Here is a 15,842-nt window from a genome sequence, read left to right as displayed (position 1 = left end):
TCTTCCAAGAAAAAACACACACACACAATTACCAGATAGCAGGGGCACTTCCTATAAAATCCAACAGAATGCCTCCTCTGCAAATTGGCCTGTTCTTAATGAAGCCAATGGTAAAACCCCAAGCTGTCAATAAAAGTTACAGCTACACCCATCCAGAGAACTGTAAAATCGATCTGGGTCCGCTTTGCACATGAGGCATACAATCTTTGCCTGTGACACAGAGAGGCAAGACTCCAGGCAGGGTAATTTAAATTGCGCAGGAGGGTGCCCAGGAGCAGACGCTGCCCTTCCTGTGCTTGGGAAAGGTCCCTCCACTCAGCTGATTGGCAGGGCCTTTAAACTGCCCTGGAGGCCAGCGCCTGCTTCTGGGAGCTCTCCCATTCATTGGTACCGCTGGCAGACACAGACAGGCTGGCCTCCCTCTCCATTTAAAGAGCCCACCAACCAGTGGGTTGGCAATGTCTTTAAATTGCGCAGAGAGGGCAATAGCTGCTCCTGCCGCTCTTCCTGTGCGATTTGAATCACTGGCAGGGGCGGGGGTTGCCTTCAAACCACAGCAGAGGTGCCTGAAGGCCACTCCCACCTCCATGGCTATTCAAATTGCACGGGAAGAGTGGCAGAAGCAGCCACTGCCCCTCCCATGTGATTTAAAGACCGTGCTGGCCAGCTGGTTGGTGGGCTCTTTAAATGGAGGAGGAGGCCGGCCCAGTGCTTCTTCCAGCACTCCCGTGTGATCAGGAGTGCACGTAGGAGCAGGCACTGGCCTCCCAGGTGATTTAATGGCCCTGCCGATCAGCTGATTGGTGGGACCTTTCCTGGCCCCTGAAGGGCAGAGGCTGCTCCTGGGTGCCCTCCTGCACAATTTAAATCACCTGGGAGGGAGGGGCAGCCCCACCTTCCCAGGGGGTGCCCAATTCAGCATCCCCCAAGGTTGCGCCTTAAGGTGACCGCTTAAGGTTGCCTAATGGGTTCTCTGGCCCTGCCTCCATGTTCGGACCTGGGGATCCCCCTGAATTACAGCTTATCTCCAAACTAGAGACATCAGTTCCCCAGGAGAAAATGAATGCTTTGGAGGGTGGACTGCATGGCATTGTACCCCCTGAGTTCCTTGTCTTTGTCAAGTCGGCTGGATTCAATAACGAGTCTTTGGTTGAAACAAAGTTTCTTGAAAGCAGAGCTGAAGACCATGATAGAGATTGAAGGACTGGGGTACACAGACATTAACCAAGCTTTTAAGGTATAGATCAAAGGATTCCTACGGGCGGGGCACTCTATGCAGTATATTTTCACACTAGAATGTTACTCCCTCATTCCCAAGCCAAGGCTTTGGCGATTTCACACTCCCACAGACACCCGGCTTGAGAAGGCTTTACTATCTTGTTCACATATCAGCATTTCAAAGCAGACTACACAACAAAGGCACAGCTAAGAAGAGGGGGGAGGGAGAGGTAGCTAGCAGCATCTCGGTGTTCAGTACAAGCCCAGAATCCTTTGCTTCTGAACCAGAGTTAGAGAACATGTTCATAAGAAATACAGCAGACTTGACAGTCTTCCCCAGGCTCTTATCTGGGAGAACCAGGTTTGATTCTCCACTCCTCCACTTGCACCTGCTGGAATGGCCTTGGGTTAGCCATAGCTCTGGCAGAGGTTGTCCTTGAAAGGGCAGCTGCTGTGAGAGCCCTCTCAGTCCCACCCACCTCACAGGGTGTCTGTTGTGGGGAAGAAGACATAGAAGATTGTAAGCTGCTCTGAGTCTCTGATTCAGGGAGAAGGGCGGGATATAAATCTACAATTCTTCTTCTTCTTAATACACAGTTTTGTTGTTGGTGGGCACATTTTCACAAATGGTAAGTGAATGATGCAGTTGCCAATGCCATGTTTGCCAAGTACTCCTTTCCAGGCTTCCGAGTCTTTACTTATACCGTCATCACCTGCGACTCCTTGAGCGCTTTCATCAGCGCTGCCTTCGCACCATCCTCAACATCCACTGGAGTGACTTTGTGACCAACACTGAAGTTCTCAAGCGGGCGGAGGTTACCAGCATCGAGGCACTGCTGTTGAAGACGCAGCTGCGCTGGGCAGGGCATATTTCTAGGATGGAAAACCACCGCCTTCCCAAGATTGCCCTGTATGGCGAACTTTCCACCGGCCATCGAAATAGAGGGGCACCAAAGAAGAGGTACAAGGACTCCTTGAAGAAATCCCTTGGCACCTGTCGCATCAAGCATCACCAGTGGTCTGACCTAGCCTCAGATCGCAAAGCATGGAGGCACACCATCCACCAGGCGGTCTCTTCTTTTGAGAACGCACGCATAGCTGGTCTTGAGGACAAAAGGAGATTGAGGAAGAATCGCACTGCTACAGCACCAACCCTAAATCAGACTTTTCCCTGCAGCCACTGTGGCCGGACCTGCCTGTCCCGCATTGGTCTTGTCAGCCACCAGCGAGCCTGCAGCAGACGTGGACTATTGCACCCTTCTTAAATCTTCGTTCGCAAAGCCAAGCCGAGAGAGAGAGAAGAGAGAAGTGAATGATGGCATACAGATTGCAGTTAACCAGCATACTGATATGTTTACTCTTTTGGTTGCAATATAACATTTTTTGCTTTTAAAAACTTTTCTTGACTTTTTAAATTAAAGTATCTAAAATGAACAAAGAAAAAGGTAACTATTCCTTGGGGTTGTGATTAACTTTTAAACCCAATCTACCAAGCCTGTAAAACAGAACTGTATCACCAGGTTTATGGGTGACACCAGGGAGTTTTTATTAATTTATAGACTGCCCTCAGCTTCCTCCCCTCCCTTCTTTCCCTGGGAACAGTGACTTTTTGCAAGTGGATTTTGCCATTCTTACACAGTTAAAATCCAGTTGCAAAGCACATTATTTAGTGCTTGTGAACACAACCGTAGTTTATATGCCATCTGGTCAACTGTTGGTTTTGTATGCATATATTTTAACTGATCTTTAGGGTTACCAGGTCCAACTCAGGAAATATCTGGGGACTTTGGGGGTGGAGCCAGGATGTGACATCACTTTCATGATGTCATATCCTGTGATGTCACTTCCATGTCACGGGTAAAGTGATATCATTTCCCAAGCGCCAACGCTTCCAATGATATCACTTCCAGCACACTACACCAAAAACCCCACCTCTTCCTGTCACAGCAAAACAATTCCTGTACCTTTCCCTCAGGAAATAACAATGACAAACTTCCAAAGGCAGGCATTATCACAAGTAAGGACCAAGAACATTGTAGAATCCTACTGGTAGGGGGAGTTATGGACCAAATGGTAAAATATGTTTTCACTTGTAATAAAAATAAATGAACAAAGACCCTGACCAGAACACTCTTTTTTTTAAGCAGTTAAAAGTTTGACATAATGTGTCCCCCCCAAAAAAAATAAAGTTTCAAGCTCTCATGGTTCTTTCCTCTTTTTCCAATTCTCACCCCCCCCCCCCTTCTTCTTTCTTCCAGTGGCTATCTCCAGTATGCATCATACCCTGCACTCAGCTTGCATTTCCAGGATAAATCACTCTAAAGGAAAGCATAACTTTGCTTTTAAAGCAAAGCACACTGCAGTGCATACTTCTAATAACTAGCTTGCTGGGTGACCTCAGGTCAGTCGCTCACACGCTCAGCCTGTCCTACCTCACAGGGTTATTGTGAGGTAAAGTGGAGAGAAAAATGTAAGTCATTTTACTTGCTCTACACATCTGATTAACAGTTTTACCAAGAGAAGTAGCCATACCCTGATCCAATAAAGAGCCAGTAATTTAAGACAACAAGAAATATTTACTTCTCTTTCAGATAAACACTGCAGCAAGAAGTGAGATGCACAGGTGACATGCTCAGTGAGCATCTCTTTAGCACCATTTATAATCCAGTTTCACAATTTGTGAACAAACTGAGGGACAATATCATGAACTCCTTCGCAGCCTGCCACACATTGATAAATTCTGTCTCCCCTATGAACATTTTCAATAATGAATTTCTCTCAAAGCAATTGCTGCACTTGGACATATTCTGAAGCTTTCATGACGAAGCCCTACTGAAATGTATGGGAAATGTTGTATTGATCCTATTAAGTTTCCATTAATTTAAAAGGGATTTTGTAGAACATCTTTTCCATGAATCACATCCACCCTCAGTGGCAATTTGCTTATAACAGTGAGGACACCACCATGCGTCCTTTAGGTAATTGGTTGATACCACTCAAATCAAATTCAATTCTCTTCCTGCTCCAAAGCTAGTTGGTGTGTGTGTGTGTGTGTGCCTTTTTAAGGTATAGAGATAGACTTATGAAAGCAAACTAATATTTATATAGCAGGTAAAATTCACCTCAGACAAGTCTGGAACCATCTGACAAATCCTCTGACAACCATCAGCCTGCTCTCCCAGCACGAAGTGGATAAGACCCTGGCTGCTGTGAAACCCATCCCTTGCCCCCTTGATCCTTGTCCGTCATCGCTGGTTGAAGCCTGCAGTAACAGCAGACAAACTCTCCTGAGGGAGATCATCAACTTGTCCTTTTCAACAGGGACATTCCCAGGGGCCTTGAAGGAGGCAGTGGTCCGCCCTCTCCTGAAGAAACCATCTTTGGACCCTACAGTCCTAGCAAACTAGCACCAAGTTTTGAACCTGCCATTCCTGGGCAAGGTAGTGGAGAGGGCAGTGGCAATGCAGTTTCAGGCTTTCTTTGAGGATGCTGATGTCCTGGATCCCTTCCAGTCCGGCTTCAGCCCTGCCCATGAGATGGAGACGGTGTTGGTTGCCTTGGTAGATGATCTCCAGAGGCATCTGGATCAAGACGGTTTGGCGCTGCTGATCCTTCTTGATCTGTCAGCAGCGTTTGATATGGTCAACCATGAAGTGTTGGCCCACTGCCTCATCGATGCAGGAATACAGGGGCTAGCCCTACAATGGCTGGTCTCCTTTCTCCAAGGTTAAGGACAGAGAGTGGCACTTGGGGTGAACTATCCCAGCGGCACCCATTACAATGTGGTGTGCCACAGGGAGCAATTCTCTTCCCAATGTTATTCAACATCTACATGTGCCCCCTTGCCCAGATTATCCAGAGGTATGGGCTGGGTGTCATCAATATGCAGATGACACCCAGCTCTATCTGCTGATGGATGGCCTCCCAGAACCGGCCCCAGAGGAACTGGGTAGGGCATTCCAAGCCATTGTCAAGCATGCTATTTCTAACTGTTGAATTCGTCCATGCTTTTCTTCTTCTTCCCCCCCTTTCTTTCCCCTCCCCCCTGTGAATGCATAATAAATTCTTCTCCTCACAGGATGTGTAGCGTAACCTTGTATTAAACGGTGTAAAGTGCCTCTCCCCCAGATTCACACAGCCATGTCTTATCAGCTAGCAGGAAATGTGTGAGAAATGGAGATGTGAACATTCCTTAGTCATAAAAGAGATAGTAGTGAGTAGCCTTTGAACCTTCAACCACATTTACATCCTTATGTTATTCTTTTGAAGTTATCTGTAACCCTGCCTTTTGAAGTAGTCTATAAGATACTATGCAACTTTGTATTCAGTATTACTTCCAAAGTTTCTGTCCTTGGAACAAGTCATGGAGTTTCAATAAAACAAGTCTTTGATTTAAAACAAAAGCTTGATTATTTCGAAATATTGATGCTTGACAGCCATGACTGGTTGGTTGCAACAGAGCCGGCTGAAATTGAATCCATCGAAGACGGAGGTCCTGTGCTTAGGTTACAGGGGGCTGGGATCAGAGATCAGACTCCCACCCTTTGATGGGGCTCCATTGATGCCCACGTTGAGGGTGAAGAGCTTGTGGGTATTCCTAGATGCCTCTCTGACTAAGGAGGCCCAGGTTACCACCACTGCCAGATCGGCCTTTTTCCATCTGAGGTGGGTCAGACAGTTGGTCCCATATCTTGCCTCCCACGACCTGGTCACAGAGACCCATACAATGGTCACTTCCAGGCTAGATTATTGTAACTCTCTCTAAGTGGGGCTGCCCTTGACCCTCCTCCAGAAACTCCAGCTGGTGCAGAATGCCGCTGCACGGATGTTGACATCGTCGCCTGTACTGCACTGGCTACCTATTGAGTACTGGATCTGGTTCATGGTGTTGGTACTTACCTTTAAAGACCTATACAGCCAGGGGCCAGCTTACCTTTGGAACTGCCTCTCCTTGTATGAGCCCCGTAGGTCTTTACAATCAACTGCTCAACAACTTTTGGTAATACCTGGCCCCAGAGACATCCATCTGGAGTCGACGAGGGCCAGGGCCTTTTCAGCCCTGGCCCCTGCCTGGTGAAATGAACTCCCCCCTGGAGATCCAGGCCCTGCGGGATCTGCTCCAATTCTGCAGGGTCTGTAAAACAGAGCTCTTTCGCCAGGCTTTCAGCTGAGGCAGTGGACGTCATTTGTTACTGGCCTCCCCCCTTCATTCCATCCCAGTGCTATGAGATCTGCTGGACCTGGACAATAGGCCATGTCTGTGAGGCAGAATCTGCCATTTTAGTCTCTATTGTCACTCTGTAGTTTTAGATTTTATATATTTTAAATTGGTCTTTTATTGTTTTTACTGCTGATTGCTTTTATGATGTAACCTGTCTTGAGTCTGCCTTACAGGAAGGGTGGGCTAAAAATAGAATAGACTAAAATAAAATAAATAAAATAAAATAATATCTAAAAAGCAGAAGTTTAAAAATGCAAGCAGGATACTGGCAAATCACCTTCTTAGATTTATAATACAAATAAGACTGACAGTGTTTTCTGTCTCAGTGGGCTGATGGGTTTGGGAAAGAAGGATAATGACATTTCCATTTTTGGTTTTTCAGTTCTGCACATGATTACATGGACCTAGATTAGGTATAACATAAAGCAATGATTTATTTTAACTGTGAGCAATTTGGGAAAACAAGACTTAGTTCACAGACAACAGTTTGCCTGAACAAATCTTAGCTTTAAAGTTTTTAAAATTTTCTTTTTAAAAAAGATAGTTGCTTTTCCAGCTATGGTTGACAGTTTTGAGGGGCTGGATTTATGGCTGATCTCTGATGGATGTGGAGGGTTAGCAGCATGCTCTGCAGACTTCAATGGTGGTGGCACAGGTGATGAGGAAGAGGCAAGCCCCTTCTGTATCTATGCCTGTGCCACTTCAGGTCCCTTGGACTCAGCCGACTGCAGCACAGGAAACAGGCAGGGGCAGCTTGAGGCATCTCCCCAACTGAAGCACCCCCTTTCTGTGCTGCCTCTCCTGGGTCAAGTGGGCTGCAGAAGCACCTTGGTGGCCATCTTCTCACTGCTGTACTTCTCCCATGTACAGGTTGACTGTTTATATGACTATAGTCAGGAAACAGATCGAAATGGGTAGCCATGTTAGTCTGTCTGTAACAGTAGAAAAAGAGTCCCGTGGCACAGAGTGGTAAAGTTGCAGAACTGCAGTCGGAGCCCTCTGCTCACGACCTGAGTTCGATCCCAGCGGAAGCTGGTTCAGGTAGCCAGCTACAGGTTGACTCAGCCTTCCATCCTTCTGAGGTCTATAAAATGAGCACCCAGCTTGCTGGGGGGGAAGTGTCGATGGCTGGGGAAGGCAATGGCAAACCACCCCGTAAAAAGTCTGCCATGAAAACGTGGTGAAAGCAACATCACCCCAGAGTTGAAAATGACTGGTGCTTGCACAGGGGACTACCTTGACCTTTTTAACAGCAGAAAAGAGCAAGAGTTCAGTAGCACCTTATAGAATAAAACTGATACTACCTACTACCCCTCCTACATATCTCACCTAATCCAATCACACCCGCTATTGTCACTTGCCTGCTAATGACATTCCGCATTTGAAATCACTCCACTTTCCAATATATAGTACGGATGGACTCACATTCTAGCAGTATCTGAAGAAGCTCCTGCTCTGCCACAACTTCTGTTAGTCTTTAAGGTGCTCCTGGACCCATCCTCTTTTCTATATCCAGGGAAATCATTTTTGGAAAGCTGGATCTGACCCAAGCATACCAGCAACTCCCTGTGGACACCACTAGGGCTGAGGCCCAAACCATCGTTACACATTTCCGGGTTAAGCACCTTCAGTTTGGGGTCAGTGTGGCCCCGGAAACTTTCAGAACTTAATGGATTCTCTTTTAAAAGGCATCCCTCAGGGTCCAGCCATTCTTTCACGATGCGCTGAACGCCACAGACACCGAAGAATTCACCTTCCGCCTCCATGCAGTGCTTCAGCGATTTGACGAGGTGGGTCTCAAGGTAAAGAGGGAGAAATGTATGCTTGGGGTCCCTACGATAGACTTTTTGAGCTACACAGTGATGTGTGCGGAATCCACCTGGCTAAAGACAAAATCATGGCCATCTGAGATGCACCAGCCCCCACCAACAAGTCTGAATTACAAGTGTTCCTCGGCCTTCTCAATTTTTATAATGCCTTCGTTCCCTACAAGGCAGCGGTAGCTCCTGGACAAATGGGCTTCGTGGGTTTGCTGCCGCCTTCCAGCAAGCTGCCACCTTCCAGGCGGTAAAGGACATTCTAACATCAAATAGCTTGCTGGTGCACTTCGATGAGCGGCTGCCCGTCATCTTGTCCTGCGACACCTCCCCCTATGGGGTGGGCGCAGTCCTGGCCCACATGCTGCCAGATAGCCACAAGGTCCCGGTAACCTATTATTCAAAGACACTGCAGAAAACAGAGTGCAATTATGTGCAAATAAACAAGGAAGGCCTGGCGATTGTGGCGGAGGTTAAAAAATTCCATGATTACCTTTACGGCCGGCTCGTCACCATCTGAATGGACCATAAGCCCTTACTGGACCTGTTTGCCCTTGACTGTCAAACGCTCCAGATGCTGTCGCCCTGGATACTGCAGTGGTTCATCTTCCTTGTGGGGTACCAGTACGCCTTCCAGTACCACCCGGGGAAAGCGATGTGCTGTGCAGACACCTTGAGCCACCTGGCGCTGCTGACAGAGGGCCCGGATCATGCCCCAGTGCACCAGATCCTGCTATTGGAGTCCCTCCCAGACTGCCCAGTCCACACTAAGGACATTCCCCGCTGTTCCACCAGGGATAAGATCCTCTCCCTGGTTTTGGACTGGGTGTGGAGGGGATGGCCCACCAGCCAGGGGCCCCCAGAGTTTACAGCCTTTGTGTCCCACCAGGACAAATTCTCAGTTCATAAGGGGTGTTTGTTGGGGGAGCAGGGTGGTGGTGCCCATGACACTGAGGCAGTGCATCCTCACTGTGCTGCATGAAACCCACTCAGGGATTGTGCGCAGGAAGGCAGCCGCAGCTAGGTTTGGTGGCCCAGGATCGATGACATGATCGAGTCTTCAGTCGCCTGATGCCAGCCATATCAGGAGAACTGACTGGCTCCCCCACCCCTCCCTAGCACCAATGCAGCATTGGGAGTCCATGCGTAACCCCTGGTCCCGCCTTCATCTGGACTTTGCAGGACCCTTCCAGGGACAAACGTTCTTTCTAATTGTGGATTCCCACTCGAAATGGCTGGAGATGATTCCAGTAGCTTCCACCTCCTCCTAGGGACACCATCAGTGGCCTCTGCTGAGTTTTTGCCTACTGGACATGCTGGTTTCCAATAATGAAACGGCCTTCACTTTGGGGGAGTTCCAGGATTTTTGTGCCCAGAACCTCATTAGGCATATCGGGTTAGCCCCCTTCCACCCAGCCACCAATGGCCAAGCTGAAAGGATGGTGTGGACGACTAAAGAATCACTCTGCCACATCATCCATGGGGACTGGGAGGCCTGCCTTGCAGAGTTCTTACTGGTCCAGCATGTGATCCCCTCCACTGCCACTGGCCGCAGCCCGGTGGAACTCTTAATGGTCCAGTGACTGGCCACACTCCTGGACTGGCTACACCCAGACCGGGCCTTAGAACTCCAGGAAGTACCAGAGGTAGTTAGGGTGCCCTGTGGGCACCTAATCATGACTAAGATACAGGGCACCTGGTCATGGCTAAGAACTTTGAGGGGGGGGGTCCAGCATGGAGTTCGGCAATAGTTGCCTGGGTTCTGGGGTCCATGATGTACAAAGTAACTACGGAGGGCGGGTCCACTTTAAGGCAGCACATAGACCAGCTCTGGTCTCACGATGCCCCTGAGAAAGAGGTTGAGGACTACAGTCCCAACGACAAGTCCGTCGCTCCGACTCCTCCCCAGACCAACATGGCTGAGTCAGAGGCACGGACTCCCGCCCTTTGGGCAGAATCAGCAGTCACTGAAACCAAAGAACTGCCAGCTGGTAGCACCGTATTGCTGGCCCCGCCACTCGCCACCACGGAAACCACGACCACTCCACCACCCACTCGAGCTCAGGAGGTCTACGCGGGAGTATCGCAAGCCAGCATATTTCAGGGACTATGTCTTGTCAAGTCTGCTGTAATTTCTATAAAATGCATCTTTGGTTCAGGAAAAGGATCCTGGGTAAAAACCACACTGTATACCAATGCTGCTAGCTTGATCTCTCCTTCTCCCCCCTCCTTCCCTTTGTTATGTAGCAATGCTTTGAAATGGGGATATGGGAACAAGATAGTAGTGCCTTCTCAGGAGAGCGTGGGGGGAACTGGTGCCAAGAAGGCGCCCAAGGCCGGCCAGGCCTGAGAACGAAATAGTAACATCAATGTGTGAATGTGCCCTGCATAGAGTGCCCCTCCCTCAAGAATCCCTTTGATGTATACCTTAAATGCGTGCCTTGATTGTGTACTCGCCAGTCTTTCAATTTAACTCTATAGTCTAACAACATGTTGCAGTAAACTAGAAACTTTTATCAAAAAGGTCTCGTTATTGAAACATCAGTCTTGACATGTCTGCTAGGCTTGCAAACTTCGGGGGAAGGGATGTTGTATATGTGATCGGAATTGTGACTAATATATGGAGTTTTTGCCTGGCTCATTGGAACCTGTAGGACTGAGCTTGGGGACTCAGGAACAATAGGCAGCAGGATCCAAATCTCTGCTGTTCTGCTCCAATCACAAGCCCCCTGCTGGTTTGAATGGTCCAACCCCTTCACCCAACCAGAAGTGTCCTGAAATCCTCCCTTAGCTGCCTTCCAGGTTGCTCCCTTTCCCAGGCAGTGCTTTGGGGTGTTTCTGGTGCTACCTAAACCTAGAGTCTGCAGTCCCTCCCTGCTTGTTTGGGCATCTCATGGCCTGGCTGCTGCAGCTACCAGTTGTGTATTCCTGTCCCAGCCATGATGAAGTGACCCTGCAAGTTCTGGGGGGTTCCCATCACTGTACAGAGGAGTAGCCTTTAGGCAGGTGGAGAGGAGTCCCTGTTCTTCTTTCCCCCACAACTGTGTATGAGTACACACACCAGACTCAGCAGTTAACACATGTAGGCTGGGATTTATTTTAACTGTGAGCAATTTGGGAAAACAAGACTAAGTTCACAGACAACAGCAGTCAACATATGTAGGAATAGAGACGATGATTTCCCTGGATATAGAAAAGAGGATGGGTCCAGGAGCCAAAAATTTCACCTTGGTGAGGTCAGTGTCGCCCTTTCCGAGCAGCATCCGTCGAAGCTTCTCGTCCCACAGCCCAAAGATGAACTGGTCCCTCAGAGCCTTGCCAAGCCAGGGAAAATCACAGCAGAGTGACAGCTAGCGTAGGGCCGTGACGAAGTCTCCCACAGACTTGGGCTGCTGGCGGCACTTTGAGAAATAAAAGCAGCAGGCCAGGACCATCAGCTGTGGTGCAAAGTGGGTCATGAAGGCAGAGGTAATGTTCTCAAAGGTGGCTTCCTTGAGATTGATGGGCACCATTAGACCTTACGCCAGCTCCAGGTTGTTCATGCCGCAAGAGCTGAGCAGTAGCAATTTCTTCATGGCCCCCTTGACCCCGTGGTAATTGATGAAGTTCTCCAGCCTCTCCAGTCATGTCTCCCACTGCTCTGGGATGGCCACATCGAACTCTGGAATCGTTCCTGGCATAGTGGCCATCGTCAGCGTTGGTGATGCGGTGCACAGAGCTGGATGCAGCGGCAGCGGTGCGCAGTGCGGTGCCAGTTGCTGCTGGGCTCGCTTACCAGGATCCCACCTTCGTTGCCACTATAATATAGTGGGTTCCATGCAATGATGAGGTGAGGTGGTAGTGATCATAGCTCTTTTATTATATACAGTATAGTATAGCGCAGCATTCAAAGACTGGAGGACTGGGCCAATGGGGCCAATTATATATACATTCAAAGTTCCCACACTAGCATGCTATTGGACCATTCAAACCAGCAGGGGGCTCGTGATTGGAGCAGAGCAGCAGGGATTTGGATCCTGCTGCCTATTGTTCCTGAGTCCCCAAGCTCAGTCCTACAGGTTCCAATGAGCCAGGCAAGAACTCCATATATTAGTCACAATTCTGATCACATATACAACAAATACTGTACAGCTGAATAATGAGCCTCTCTCAGGAAAGTTCAAACAGACAAGATACATTGTCAGTCGGTATGAACCAATACCATGGAGTATAGCTTTAACAGCAGGAATACATTTAAGAATCACACTTTCCCAACATATGCCCCACAAGGCAGCTTACAACATATTAAGACTGTGACAAAGGTGGAAATAAGCATGGTCAGTTCAAATGAGTCACCCCAAGTATTAAGAACCATTTAAAGCAGAGTTACACAAAGGTCTGTGAAAAGAACTCTGAAGAGGGAAGACAATAATAATACTAACTAATAATATCAAAGACAAATAATATAGAAGAAACTTCTAAGGGTAGCTCAAGGAATTAAGACACACACATACACAGAGCAGCCCAAATAAACACAGTACACACACACTTTTGTGATCTCACAGGGGCAATTTTCTCAGGAGAGTTAGTTGTTAAATGTAACCAAGTTTCAAACAAGTTCTTCAGACTAACACAGGGAAACTAAAGGTCCTAGCTTACTCTTTACTGGCTATTTTACTGTGCAAATGACCTAAAATGAATGCAAAACATATGGAGGCTCTCTTGCTTTCCTACAGTTTCACTATTTTAGTGTGCAAATGACTTCTAAAACAAATGCAAAATAAAGACTTACTTTCTCACAGCTTCACTATTTTACTGTGCAAAGGACTTCTAAAACGAATGCAAAACAACAGATGCTCTTACTTTTTCACAGACTGCAGGAAGACCCAAATGGCTCTGCTGGCTCACCCTGCCCCCAGCCAGGCTCCTACAGAAATTTAATGGCACACACACCCTTCAAAAAGCAAGCCATTCCCAAGCTTCTTCTAGCCTGCCAGCTGCCTGGCAGAGGGGAGGAGCCTGAAAACTGGGATCTAGGGATTGGCAGGCCTAGGAAGCAGGCAGTTAGCAGTCTTTCTAAGTGCCTGTTTTCTCCAAGCCACACAATAGGTGTGCTTGCCTTCTCTCCAAGCCAGCTAGAACGCTCTCCAAGCAAGCTGGAATTCTGTTCCTGGGTATTTTGGCTCAAAAAACCAAACCAAACCATGCTCTCTTCTATACACCCCTAGAGGATAGCAAAAACAACCTGACATGAAGTACCCATTCTGAGACTTAGAGAGTTCTCTCCAACTAGAATAACGCAACCCTGCACATGGCTCACAGATCTGTAACAACACACAGTAAAGGCACAAGACATGATAACATGTCAAACTGCATTTATGACTGTTCTTCCAGACTTCTCCCTAAAATGCAATCCTGAAGAGACAGTAAGAAAATAGACTTTTTTTTTCCAGGCATGTCTTATTGAGAATTCTATTCTACAGTTTATGTATTGACATGAAAAACTAATTTCCAGTGTGTTGATGAGGTAACAAAGTAGAACTTTTTCACACTGGGTATTTACAATTTCTTCTATAATTTTTTTGGAAAGGATGTTTCTACTTTACTTCTGATTTTTATTGCTGTTGATGAAAGAAACAAATCTAATGACAAAATTCTTTCAAATGTACATCTAGATCCTACCAATGTGCTGCTTAAGAGGCATCTGTGCTGAAAATTGATCTGTCATATTCTGTATTCACATTTCAAGACATTAATTTCTAATCACTAAGCTGCTGAAGCATTTCTTGTGACCTCCATACTGTGATTCTAATCAGATTTCACTGAAATATGAACAGATCAGCATATTTCACACATTTTTTAACAATCCTGAGCAAATCTGACATCAGGTGAATCAACAAGAACCCTTAGGGGCATTATTAATCAGCCAGCTCTTCATCTGCTCAAGAAGATATTTTTAAATCAACGTACCACTCAAATCCCCCATCTATTTGCCAGGCAGTTAGTGGTGCTGCAATTTCTTTTCAAAAGCTTTTTTCCCCTTCAGAAATGTCCGTGACATTGCAAAGCTTTCTTTCCTCACTTTAAAAGAGCTGATTCAGCTTCCTGAACATACACCCAACATCTGCAGGGTCATAAATAATTTGTAAAAAGGTGCAGAGAGAGCTGAGCAAGGTGGGAAGACAAGACCATCTTGCCACATCCAGCATTCCTATTCACAATCCCTGTCCTGGGACACGCTGAATGAGCAGTTCTTTGGACTGAAAAATACATAAATTGGTTCAAGTGTTTGGTACAATGAACTCAAACTTCTCTAGAGCTAATTACGGAGGATTAGGCTGTTTGGCTGAATGAATGGGTGTGAAGGAGAGAACTCAGTGAAAACGTAAACACAGTTACAAGAAAAACACACACTTACCTTCATATGTTCCGCTTTCCAAAAGAGCACCACTTTTCTCCAATTCCATAAAGTCTTCAACAGTGATAAAAATATAATCCACACCAGGGACTTCACCCTCCTTATGAGGCCTTGTAGTGCCTAATTTGAAAGAAAGAACACATACCATTATTAAGCACTTTAACAGGCACTGGCTAGCTGGAAATAGCTTGTGCCAGATTAACTTTATTGTGAGGTTTCATGACAACTTGAGGTTGCTAAGTGAAACATGTTATTGGCATCGTTCCCCATCCAGTAAGACTTCTGAACTCCATACCCTTTACAGCTGCCTACAAAACTTTTGGGAGGTATGATACAAAAATTTTAACCATGCTCATGGACAACGTATAAATTTTTTTGGAATAAATTAGGACAACTAGGAGGCAGGGCTGAACTAACTGAAGCAATCTCTGAAGTATTATAAACAAGGACTGTAGAGCTTTAAAACTGCCATTGTTGGAAATCATGCTTACAGAATACATGTGTCCTGGGTCCCAGTAGCTTGCATGGTCAGGATAAGCAGTTTGCAGGGAGCACAACCTTGCCTCCACAGGTATCAAAACTACTGAAAGTGTTCTGGAATGTCCCGCTAAAGCCCCACTCGTTTGAGCAGAACCTGCACCATCAGATCTCATTAAGTGTCAGACTCACAGATGGTCCTTGTGGGGCTGGAAGACCTTCACTATCACTGTTCTGGGCTGCTGGAATAAGAATGTCTTAATCTCATGCTTTTGGCTGAAAACCAGCTCATTTCCGAAGCTGTTGCCAAGTTCTATGCTGCCTGCTATAGCATCTGAAAGACTCGTTTTACTGCTTCTCAGTTTTAAGATGTTTAGTTTTAACTTGCGTTTTGATGTAACTCTTATATTGAACATATTAAGACAATTGTCTATCCTAATACTTATTATAGCATAGATTTTATCTTCTGTGTTGAAGCTTTTAAATGCTTGGTTTTTTTACTTTGTCTGTGACTGTAAACAAACTGCCTTGCTGTTCCCCTTTCTAACTGTGAGCAGTGAAACAATTTCCAGTCATTATGCTAACAAGTATTTCAGGGGTTGCCTGGACTGTCTGCTGGTTGTGACATGATTTGACCCAGGGCTTTTATTGTAGGAAAAGCCCAGCAGGAACTCATCTGCATATTAGACAACACTCTCTGACATCACCATTG

At 46.8% G+C, this 15,842-nt stretch overlaps 1 protein-coding gene across 15 annotated transcripts in view; it reads right to left on the bottom strand.

Annotated features, from left to right (window-relative positions):
• The window catches only part of MAGI2 (membrane associated guanylate kinase, WW and PDZ domain containing 2), a 972,748-nt gene that overhangs the window by 572,812 nt on the left and 384,094 nt on the right, over positions 1–15,842 (bottom strand). For all 15 annotated transcript variants that reach the window (XM_060244677.1, XM_060244666.1, XM_060244681.1 and 12 more), the window contains one exon: positions 14,654–14,773. In XM_060244677.1, the coding sequence (XP_060100660.1) occupies positions 14,654–14,773 (120 nt within the window). The remainder of the gene's footprint in view (positions 1–14,653; positions 14,774–15,842) is intronic.

Source organism: Heteronotia binoei, chromosome 8 (genome assembly GCF_032191835.1).
Source record: "Heteronotia binoei isolate CCM8104 ecotype False Entrance Well chromosome 8, APGP_CSIRO_Hbin_v1, whole genome shotgun sequence".
Taxonomy (NCBI): Eukaryota; Metazoa; Chordata; class Lepidosauria; order Squamata; family Gekkonidae; genus Heteronotia; species Heteronotia binoei.
This window is presented reverse-complemented; position numbering and strand designations above follow the sequence as displayed.